This window comes from Quercus robur, chromosome 12, assembly GCF_932294415.1.
Source record: "Quercus robur chromosome 12, dhQueRobu3.1, whole genome shotgun sequence".
In the NCBI taxonomy this organism is placed as follows: Eukaryota; Viridiplantae; Streptophyta; class Magnoliopsida; order Fagales; family Fagaceae; genus Quercus; species Quercus robur.
This window is the reverse complement of record NC_065545.1, coordinates 40615978-40628169: the sequence shown is the minus strand read 5'-3', so window position 1 is coordinate 40628169 and position 12192 is coordinate 40615978. Positions and strand designations below refer to the sequence as shown.

Here is a 12192-nt window from a genome sequence, read left to right as displayed (position 1 = left end):
TTAAGGGGGAGAAAATGAGAGTTTAGGGGTAGCAATTATTGATCGATTCTAACATTGCAAATTTTGAGTTGGGTTACTCGAGTTATTATTCTTTACAAACCTAAAATCAACTAGTTGAATAGTTTAAAATAATGTCTTGCTTCTCAACCCTCATCTTTTATTTTGTCATTTTGTCAACATGTAATCAAATGCATATTTCATTTTTATGTTTGTCTCTGAAATAATTGTTAGATTTTATTTTTGACCCTCTTGTTACTTAACACAATGGCAAATAACTTAATGGGAGTGGATGGAAGAATGAAATGTAGAACTTTATGAATTTTTAGAGGTATGATAAAACGAAGAACTTTATGAATTTTAAAATTTTAAAGAAAAAAAATAAAACCTAAGCTATATTTCAAGGATTGATGAAAAGAATATTTTAATCAATAAAAAATATTAAAAAAATTCGCTCCACCTCTATAAAAAATTAATAGAGTCTCTCTCTCTCTCTCCCTCTCTCTCCCTCTCTCTCTCTCTCTCTTGTTTTTTTCACTTTTTTTTTTTTTTTTGGTTCAATTCAGCATTGTTCTAGGGAAGCATTTATTTGATGATGTTTGTGTTGAGATTGACTTATTGATGGTGTTTTTTGGAGTTTAATAGTGGCAGTTTGGTGTGTTTTGTGGCTGGATTTTGATGGTTTATGGTAGCATAGGTTGGATTTAGGGTTTGAAGTAGCAGCAACTTAGTAAGGCATTTTCAGTGTGGATTTATAGTGTCATTGGTTCGAAGTAGAGGGAGAAAAGAGAGTCTAAGTTGGCATTGTTGATCTTTGATCTTGTAGGCCTTTTTCTTTTTTTTTTTCTTTTTTTCTTTTTGAGAATATGATCTTGTAGGCCTTGAAGTGGGAGATATGAGAGTTTAGGGGTGGCAATTACCGATTTCGACATTACAGACCGAGTTGAACAATTTTGTCATATTGATTAGATGTGAACAACCGTAGTCAATAGAGATTTTACAATATTGATTGTTTTATTTTAAAATTATTTTATTTTATCAAGTTAAGTTTTAGGATTTATTTTATCCATTAAAATTACGTGGCATGATTTGATTGGATCAATTAGCATATATGGCAGTCTTAGGTGTCACTTAACATTATACATAAACACAAACATTAATAGAGGACCAATCAGAATGAGCCTTAATGTTAGGATAGCAAAAAAAAAAAAAAAAATTTAAAATTTAGGGGAAAAATTAAAGTGACCCTAAACATCAGGGTGTATTTTGCACTCTTTTACCCTTTTTAAGAAACATTTTTTATGCACTTTAGTCATTTTAATAATTAATGTTGTTTTTAAGCTCACATATATATAACCAAACTTGATATTGATGAAAGAGTTATATATATATATATATATATATTGAAAGAGTTTTATCCTATGCCATCTTCTCCTAATTATAATTCTTTATCATCAGACTAAGACACCAATCGGTTGAAAGAGTTTCACCCTATGACGTCTGCTCCTAATTATAGCTCTTTATCATCAGACCAAAACACCAATTGGTTTTTGGCCCACGAAAGAGTTATATTTACAACAAAGAGAAATGTCAAGGACTAAATTGAATAAATAAAAAAATAGAATGATCCAAATTGAAAACCCTGAATTTAGAGGGACCAAAATATAAATTTACCTTTGTTAATATTATATTTTTTCTAGTCCCAATTTTCAGAAAAATAATTTCTTAATTCTAATTGAAGATATTTTAAATGTTTGCTTTATTAAATATTGCACCTAAAGTGGTGAATTTACTAGCCCATTTACACCCAATGAACACTAGATTGATGAAGTTTATTTAAAATATATGGCCAAACCCTAATTTTTATTGACTTTGTCAAACTTTAACAAAATTTGACCAAGTTTATTCGAGGTTTAATGTTACCTATTTTTCCCAATATGATGTTTGAACAATAAATCTTAGAAAATTATTGTCAAACCCCAAATTTGACAAAGTTTGACCAATTTTTATTTATTTATTTCAAAAAATCTAACTAGTTGGTAAGAATAAATGTGGTGTCACATTTAAAAAAGCATGAGATTTCCTTCAACTTCACTATTTATGGAGAAATTGGAATTGAATCAGTGAGATATCACAAAATAAAATATAAACTATACGCAAGAGGTGGGGCTTCGGCCCAAAGGTACATGGACTAGAATGACTAGATCAAAGGCAGAAAATGAAAAGGATGTAGAGGAAAAGGAAGGGCCCAAAAGGAAACTATCAAGGGAGCTAATTGAGGAGGTGTAAGTAATGGAACAGGGAAAGAAACATAAGCTTGATGAAGAAACCAATAATCTTAGCATGCTTTTGGCATCAGAATTTGGTTCAACGGAGGTTGCTGGGCAACCCCGTCGAAAATAATGAATCTCTTAAGTTGGAATTGTCGGGGGCTTGAGAACCCCCAGGCAGTTAATGCCTTGAAAGATGTAGTTAAAAAAGAAGAGTCTAAAATCATCTTCCTTATGGAGACAAAATCGAATAAGGACTGGATGATTATGGTTCGCGACAAATGTGAGTTTAAACATTGCTTGTTTGTTTCTAGCAATGGAATGAGTGGTGGTTTGGCACTGATGTGGAAGGAGGAAATTAACTTGGATGTACAAACTCTCTCACATTCACATATTGATGCTCTTGTGGATGGTGGGCCTGAGCATGGTTGGTGGCATTTGATGGGTTTTTATGGTAATCCGGAGACGGCAAAAAAACCGAAGTCTTGGGCTAAACTAAAACAGTTGAGCACTACTTCTGCACCACCTTGGATTGTGATTGGTGATTTTAATGAAATAACAGGAATGTTTGAGAAGGAAGGGGGGAGTGATAGACAAAGGCAGCAAATGACCAACTTTGTTAATACAATAAATTACCATGGCTTGCAAGGTATAAGGTTTGTTGGTCCGAGATATACATAGCTATATGTGAGGCGGGATGGAGAGCAGATAACGAAACGGTTGGACAAAGCACTTGCCACGCCAAAATGGATAAGCTTATTTCCTGCGGCCAAGCTCCATCATCTTACTTCCTCGACATCGGATCATTCTCCACTACTGCTTAGGTTGGTCTAGAAAAATAGAAGACGTCCAAGGAAATTGTTCAAGTTCGAGTCAATGTGGCTTAAGGACCCATGGTGCAAAGAAGTAGTTATGGAAGCATGGAACTACGGATTGGCCACCCAAACAAATTTCCCTTTAACATCGTGCCTGGAGAAGTGTAGAATGAAATTGGAAATTTGGAATAAAACTGAATTCAGGCATGTGCGAAACAGGATTGCCGAGTTATAGAAACACCTTGAATGGCTAGAACTCCAACCGACCACACCAAACAACATTCAAGATATGCGAGCTACATGGGTTGAGCTAAATTGTTGGAACAAAAAACAAGATGCTATGTGGCTTCAAAGGTCAAGAATCAATTGGTATCAAGCAAGGGATCAAAATACAGGTTTTTTTCATGCGAAGGCTTCGGCAAGAAAGAAGAAAAATCACATGGATGGCCTGCTGGATGAGAACGATTGCTGGTAGGAAGACGAGGAGAAAATGGGTGAGTTGGTGGTGAACTATTATGAAAAGCTATTCTCTACTAATCATCCAACGAAGTTCACAGAGTTGTTACAAGCTTTGCAGCCAAAAGTAACCTTGGATATGAACCGAATGCTTAGGAAGGACTTTACAGAAGGTGAAGTGAGGAAAGCAATGAAGCAAATGTATCCTCTTAAAACCCCGGGGCCTGATGGTATGCCTCCACTTTTTTATCAGCATTTTTGGTCAAATATAGGTGAGGTAGTCACTAAAACTATTCTTGATTTTCTCAATAATGGATTATCTCCCGCTAATTTTAATGAGACGCATATTGTTCTTATTCCAAAAATTAAAGAACCTAAAAGGGTGTTGGATTACAGGCCTATTAGTCTGTGTAATGTGGTTTTTAGAGTCACATCCAAGGTAATTGCAAATAGACTCAAGAAAAATTTGCAATCTATTATTAGTGACACCCAAAGTGTTTTTGTGCATGAAAGGTTAATTACTAATAATGTCCTAGTGGCCTTTAAGGCTATGCATCATATTAATCAAAAGATAGGTGGAAGGAGGGGTGAGATGGCACTTAAATTAGATATGAGTAAAGCCTATGATAGAATAGAATGGGTATGCCTTGAAAAAATTATGGAAAAATTAGGGTTTGAGGAAAAATGGAGAAAACTAATTATGCAGTGTGTCACATCTATGTCTTACTCAATACAAATCAATGGGAAGCCAAGGGAGCATATTGTACCAACAAGAGGAATACGGCAGGGAGATCCATTATCACCTTACTTATTTCTCTTAAGTGCAAAGGGTTTATCTGCTTTGATTCAGAAATTAGTGGAAAACGAAGAATTGGAGGGACTATCTGTTTGCAAAGGTGGCCCCACAATATCACATCTTTTCTTTGCAGATGATAGCATTATCTTTGGTAAAGCCTCAATTGAAGAATGCACCACTCTACAAAGAATTCTTGCTGTATATGAACATGCCTCCAAACAAAAATTGAATAGAGCTAAAACGTCTCTATTCTTTAGTAGCAACACTTCGGGGGAAATTCAAGAGGAGATCAAGAATAGATTCGTAGCATAGGTTATTCGCCAGCATGAAAAATACTTGGGATTGCCATCTCTTGTGGGGAGGAATAAGAGGAATTCTTTTAATGAGATAAAATAAAAGCTTAGCAAAAAATTGGTAGGGTGGAAAGAAAAGCTCATTTCAAAAGCGGGCAAAGAGGTGTTGATTAAGGCAGCAGTTCAAGCTATTCCTACATACACTATAAGTTGCTTTAAAATCCCAGATTCTCTTTGTGATGAGTTGACTAGCATAATCCGCAATTTTTGGTGGGGTCAAAAACAAGAGGAGAGGAAAATGGCTTGGCTTAGTTGGAATAAGCTTTGCACAGCCAAGGTGGGCGAAGGGATGGGATTTTGTCAAATAAAGTAATTTAATCTTGCTCTTCTTGCTAAGCAGGGATGGACAATGCAAAACTCATTACTATATCATCTATTTAAGGCAAGGTATTTTCCAGACTCGAGTTTTTGCAAGTTTCAATTGGTAATAATCCCTCTTATGAGTGGCGGAGTATCATAGTGGCCCAATCTTTGGTACAACAAGGAACTCGTTGGAATGTGGGCAATGGGGCCTCTATCCGGGTATGGGGTGATAAATGGTTGCCATCTTCTTCCACATATAAGGTGGTATCTCCTCAGCAGTTCCTACATGCTGATACATGGGTCTGTGAGCTGATTTCCCAAGAGTCTGGTTGCTGGAAAAATCAAGTGATCAATGCAGTTTTTCTTCCCCATGAAGCCAACTTGATATAGAGTATACCATTAAGTTTGCAGTTACTCGAAGACCAGCTGATTTAAGCAGGGAATATAAATGGTAAATTCAGTGTCAGGAGTACTTATAGATTGGCAATGGAGAGAGATCACAGCCTAATAATCTCAGGTCCAGTTCAGATGATAGAAAGCTGCGAGGGCATGTTGCGCGACATCCTTCCCACTAAGCAAAATATGATGCGCCGAAAGGTCCCGCAAGAATGTAAGGCAGAGTCTGAAACAACGGGACATTTGTTCCGGAGCTGTCCAAGAGCACAGAAGGTATGGCAATACATAAAATTGCATTTCTCTTTTGAATCACATACTATCTCGTCCTTCTTTGACTTAATGTGGAACCGGGTTGTGCTGGGTAAGTATGATGAGGACAAAGTGGCAATGGTGGTTACTGTAGCATGGGCCATATGGTTTAATAGGAATGAAGTTCGAAATGGGAAAAGTAAGAAGACAAGAAGGGATATAGTGCAGTGGACGTCTCAGTATCTTGTGGAATGCTTTGCTGCGATTGAAATTCCGAGAACTACGAGTCCAACAAGTCAGGTGGTAACATGGGCACCTTCAACGGGTTTGAGATACAAAGTCAATGTTGATGGGGCGGTGTTTAAAATGCAAAAGACAGCAAGAGTAGGGGTGGTGATTCGAGACTCTCATGGACAGATTGTAGCAGCTCTGAGTAAGAAAATCAACTCACCTTTGGGGGCATTGGAGGTTGAGGCGAAGGCTTTTGAAGCTCGAATCAGATTTGCAAAGGACGTTGGGATTTCTGATTTTACAGTTGAAGGGGACTCCTTGGTGGTGTACAATGCTTTGTGTGGTCATTCTAATCCTCCTTCATTTGTGGCACACATTATATCAGGTATAATTGGGAATTATGGGGCTTGTTCATCGATTGATTTTTCACATATTAGAAGACAAGTCAGCTCATTTGTTAGCAAAATATGTGTTAGGTATTGATGACTATATGACTTGGATGGAAGAGAATCCTTGCTTTTTAGAGCAAGCTCTTCTCCATGATGTATCTTGCATTCCGTGATTTTCTTAATAAAGTTTTACAGTTTCCTATCAAAATATATATATATATATATATATATATATATATATATAAATTATACGATATTCAACTCATTATATTGGAGTACATTATCAATCTTGGAAAGCATTCTTAAATTTTAGTCAATGTGCGTCATATTTTTTTATGAAAAGCAGTTTCAAATTCTCAAAGAAAAATACCTTCTAATTCCCTTATGTGTTTGTTTCAAAAAAGAAGATAAATAATAATAATAATAATAATAATAAAGTAATTGTAGGGACACAAAATCTTTAACGGCCCAACAACGATGTTGGGCTCGCACACGGAAAGTCCCTCACAATAATATTTGTAGAGAGGGGGCTTGAAAGGCCAGCGTTGGATCACAGGGCGACATCTCGGGCCGGACTATAGGTGAACCAATATGAGAAAGAGCTTTGGGCTGGATATTCAGGCACTTCAATCTTGTATCTAGGAGGATTTGGCTCCTCGGATCATGTCCGAGGAGCGATGGTGCTGTCTCCGGTTACCCGTCGGTGGGTTTTTATGTGGTATCCGGCGTATATTATCCAGGCATTCTCTTTCATCAAGTCTTTCTCCAGAAGCTAGATGGGAGAACCCCCCCTTTTGGTCACATAACATTCTCTTTTATACTAGCCTACGTTCGTTGTCCTTCGTCCACGTGTAGGGTCGATCTTTCCAGGACAGATATCTGTCCCATCAGTCTAATCCCAAAATTGCTGGAGATGATCCATAAAGCCTAAGATCCCGGCTCTGTTAGGGGCAGTGTCATGTCAGGGAAGGGTATTAAAGACAACTTCCCCAGGATATTTTCTGATCTTTCTAGCTTACTCGTGTTCCATTCCTATCCATGAGGTTTTGGACCTGCCGAGGACGAAACCGTCCTCGGCTGTGTCTTCGGGCCACTTTTTATGTTTCCTAGTTTCGAGCTTGGGCCCTGGCCTCCTTCAGTTTAGGACCGGTGGGCTTCCCATAAGCGCGTGGGCCGGACCCATAAACTATTAGACCCCACATTAGCCCCTCAAAATCCTGCTGTCCAACGTCATGGTAGGACAGGTGGATTTTGATGATGTCAAGCCCTTACTGCCGTTCACTTTCTTCGGATCTTGATCAACACTGGCGACTCTTCCCCTCCCCAAGGAACGTACCGGTCTACGAGCCGTTTTTCCTGGATTTGCGTACGTTGCCGTTATGCCGCGTGGTTATCTGCAGCGTGTCTTTAATATCTTCCCATTTACGAGACCTCCCAGATATAACGGTTACTGATGGTGTGGGAGAACGAAGCGGCGCGTTATACTCTGGATTTCCCTGGGGATCTGAGTGCATTACATACCCTCTTCTTCGTCCCCTATATAAAGAGAGAAGACAGAGGGTGACTTTTTCATATCCGAATCCCTCACGTTCTTCCCAGAATCCACTTCCTCCATTCGGTTACTCCTTATTCAATAATACCTCTCTCGTAGTAATCCACCATGAACAAATTCTTCCTTTCCCAGAAACGCTATGTCCTAACAAAACTCGAGATGGCTCGGTCGGGGCAAGGATGGCGGAGGCTTAAGATTTGCCTCCCCATTCTTTTAGCCAAAATCCGAAGCAGGGACTCGTCACACCCCATTTCTGGTGTGACTGAGTCGAAAACCTCCCTTGTCATCTCCATCTGCTCTCTCATGAGCATACCTAATATGGCTCCCCTTCTCCCTCTTTTGCTCCTTTTACTTTCTTTTCATTGCTTCCCTCTTCTTCTCCTCCTTCCCGCTCATGTCCTCCATCTTCTTTTTCCCTTGCATTCTTCAGCGACAAGAGTTTGCTGAAGTGCTTCCATGTGTTCCAATTCTTCTTCCTTCTCCTTCATTATTTTTGTATAAGGTTCTTCTCCTGATATGAGCAGTACTGAGGCATAGATTTCAGAGAGACTTTGAAGGCGAGTTCAGAAGACACCTGATGGTTTACTTATTTGTATTACGGATGTTGTTACTGTTTTAGCAGTTCATTTTTTGTATAGGCTTGTTTAAGCCCTTCCTTGTACGTTGTAACAATTTTTCATATTAATAAAAGTTATTGTTACTCTATTTCGTATGTCTTGTTTATATATTCTAACCAATGTGAAAGCGCTGCTCAGCATAATAGTATAGCATTTGAATCAATAATAACTAAGGCCAAAGTAATCGTTGATAAAAAGATGCCACGATAACTTTAACAAAATTATTATTCAACATAACAATCCGACCAGTGAGGAATGAGACTTATCTTAAAATTAGCCGTGATGGCTATTAAATGCTCGATAAGGTGTAAGAAGTAGTTATCCGAGGACATGTTACCCACCGGATGAATGGCCTCCTTAGGTTGACGATCATTAGGTTGTTCTGCCATCTCCATGATACGCGAGCCTTAACCTTTTCCAGTATTTAAGCCGAGAAATTTCTTCATTAGGGCAGTTGATTTCCCAAGAAGCCTGAGTCCGAGAACTTTGCAAAACCTGGGTTTTGTTCAGGACTTATGCGTTTTATCTTATGTACTTGATTTTTCCCTTAGGCTTGAGTCCGAGACTTGTGTCTTTATCGGTACTTGGTTTTCCCTTTTAGCTTGAGTCCGAGGACCATGCAAGCCTTAGGTTCTGTCCGAGACCAATGTCTACACCAGTACTTGGTTTTCCCTTTTAGCTTGAGTCCGAGGACCATGCAAGCCTTAGGTTCTGTCTAAGACCAATGTCTGCATCAGTACTTGGTTTTCCCTTTTAGCTTGAGTCCGAGGACCATGCAAGCCTTAGGTTCTGTCCGAGACCAATGTCTACACCAGTACTTGGTTTTCCCTTTTAGCTTGAGTCCGAGGACCATGCAAGCCTTAGGTTCTGTCCAAGACCAATGTCTGCATCAGTACTTGGTTTTCCCTTTTAGCTTGAGTCCGAGGACCATGCAAGCCTTAGGTTCTGTCCAAGACTTTGAGTTCAGATTTTCCCTTTCATTGAGCATTTCCCGAGGTGCCAAACAGGGTGTCCCTGGGCCTTCACGCAAAGCGGGCTTGGGCCGCGAATTCAATGAATCCGCGGATTAAGAGATATTTCTGCAACCTCTGGCCACGCAGTACTTCTCTGACGACCCAAGGATCGAGGCGCGCCTTTACGAGGCTCCTTGAGTCTCTTGGCTGCAGTTGACGTTGGAAGTTGAGCTAAGACTACTTTGTCTGTAATGCTCCTTGGGACGCCGCGTGAGTTGACTGCCATTATCTTGTCTTTTCAAATAAATAGGGGGGAGAGAGGGTTGCTTTATATATACACCCATCCTTTTATTTTTCTCTCACATCACGCTTCCCATATCCGGAGTTCTCCTTTCTTGGCATAACATGTTGAAAGCGAGGGTTGGGAAAAAAGAACTTTCTCCGCCGCAGAAGCGCCGTGTCCTCATGAGGCTTATAACAGTAAGGTATGGGCACAGGAAGCACAAGTTCAGGAGAGTACTCCAGCTCCACCGAGGGGGGACGGCGTCTCTCCCTCTTTTAGTCAAAATTCGAAGCAGGCTCTGTTCATGCCAGCACTTTGGTATGTCAGAAGAAAGATTCTCCGCCATCAGCGCCTCTGCTTAGCAGCAAGCGAATATTTAGAGAAAGCCCCTCAGTTTCCCACTCCCTGCACCTTTCCTTCAACGGTGCCAGGCTCAAGTTGGATTTCTTTGGCTGCCTGAGTTATGGGCATGTAAGAGCGCGGGGGAAGAATAAGGTCTCGGAGCTGTGGCCAACCTTTCCTCCGACATACCTCCTCGGCTTTCTCCAGCTTTCTTGTATTTTTCTTTTTCTTGCTTATGTAGTAAGCTTTGACGTAGGCTGATTCCAGCTTTTCATTGTACACTGTACTATTTCTTCGTTGTAATAAAAATGGAAATTGATTTACATGTTTTAAGCGTTGATCTACTGGGCAATACAACTTTGTGAACGAATGTGCTCTATGTATGTGTTACTTTGAGAATATTTGTAACAAAGCTACTTTGAAGTATAATCTAATCAATTCTCATCTATCAGCACTATCAGGCATTATATCGATAATTTGTAATAAATCAAACTTAGTAAACTGACCGGGGTAGCAGTTGACTACTCTTGTGATAAACGCGTGAACACCGTCTAAGGCTGATAATCTCTAAATAATCCATCCGAGCAATCGACTGGGAAGTAAGGAACTCCGATGGTGCTTTTGTGTACTTGGTTTCCCCATAGGCTTGCAAGGCCTTGGTTCTGTCCATTACTTGTAAGATCTCTTTTTTGTACTTGGTTTCCCCATAGGCTTGGGTCTGAGGACCATGCAAGGCCTTGGTTCTGTCCATTACTTGTAAGATCTCTTTTTTGTACTTGGTTTCCCCATAGGCTTGGGTCCGAGGACCATGCAAGGCCTTGGTTCTGTCCATTACTTGTAAGATCTCTTTTTTGTACTTGGTTTCCCCATAGGCTTGGGTCCGAGGACCATGCAAGGCCTTGGTTCTGTCCATTACTTGTAAGATCTCTTTTTTTGTACTTGGTTTCCCCATAGGCTTGGGTCCGAGGACCATGCAAGGCCTTGGTTCTGTCCATTACTTGTAAGATCTCTTTTTTGTACTTGGTTTCCCCATAGGCTTGGGTCCGAGGACCATGCAAGGCCTTGGTTCTGTCCATTACTTGTAAGATCTCTTTTTTGTACTTGGTTTCCCCATAGGCTTGGGTCCGAGGACCATGCAAGGCCTTAGTTCTGTCCATTACTTGTAAGATCTCTTTTTTCGTTAAGTAGCCTTTTCTCTATACTGATTTATTTTTCGAAGGTCGGCCCCTAGGCCAGGGAGAGAGGAGTTGGCTCGAGGCCAGAAGCCCCTAGAGCTGCCCGCTCCGTTAGCAGTGCAAGGCGTAGCCCCTAGACGAAGCTTATGGCGGAGCAACAACTGCACGTCGCCGGAGATGAGAAAAACTCGTGAATCTCTGTTTGCGAGAGGGCTGACTCATGCGCCACTCGTGCCAACGCGCAAGCCTTTTCCCACAGACGGCACCAATTGTAGGGACACAAAATCTTTAACGGCCCAACAACGATGTTAGGCTCGCACACGGAAAGTCCCTCACAATAATATTTGTAGAGAGGGGGCTTGAAAGGCCAGCATTGGATCACAGGGCGACATTTCGGGCCGGACTATAGGTGAACCAATATGAGAAAGAGCTTTGGGCTGGATATTCAGGCACTTCAATCTTGTATCTAGGAGGATTTGGCTCCTCGGATCATGTCCGAGGAGCGATGGTGCTGTCTCCGGTTACCCGTCGGTGGGTTTTTATGTGGTATCCGGCGTATATTATCCAGGCATTCTCTTTCATCAAGTCTTTCTCCAGAAGCTAGATGGGAGAACCCCCCCTTTTGGTCACATAACATTCTCTTTTATACTAGCCTACGTTCGTTGTCCTTCGTCCACGTGTAGGGTCGATCTTTCCAGGACAGATATCTGTCCCATCAGTCTAATCCCAAAATTGCTGGAGATGATCCATAAAGCCTAAGATCCCGGCTCTGTTAGGGGCAGTGTCATGTCAGGGAAGGGTATTAAAGACAACTTCCCCAGGATATTTTCTGATCTTTCTAGCTTACTCGTGTTCCATTCCTATCCATGAGGTTTTGGACCTGCCGAGGACGAAACCGTCCTCGGCTGTGTCTTCGGGCCACTTTTTATGTTTCCTAGTTTCGAGCTTGGGCTCTGGCCTCCTTCAGTTTAGGACCGGTGGGCTTCCCATAAGCGCGTGAGCCGGACCCATAAAC

At 40.7% G+C, this 12192-nt stretch overlaps 1 protein-coding gene across 1 annotated transcript; it reads left to right on the top strand.

The window, feature by feature from the left end:
* The first annotated feature begins 5476 nt into the window (after positions 1 to 5476).
* LOC126708511 (uncharacterized) lies at positions 5477 to 6349 on the top strand. The gene has a single exon (XM_050408299.1). The coding sequence runs from the start codon at positions 5477 to 5479 to the stop codon at positions 6347 to 6349; it is 873 nt and encodes a 290-aa protein (XP_050264256.1).
* The last annotated feature ends 5843 nt before the right edge of the window (positions 6350 to 12192 follow it).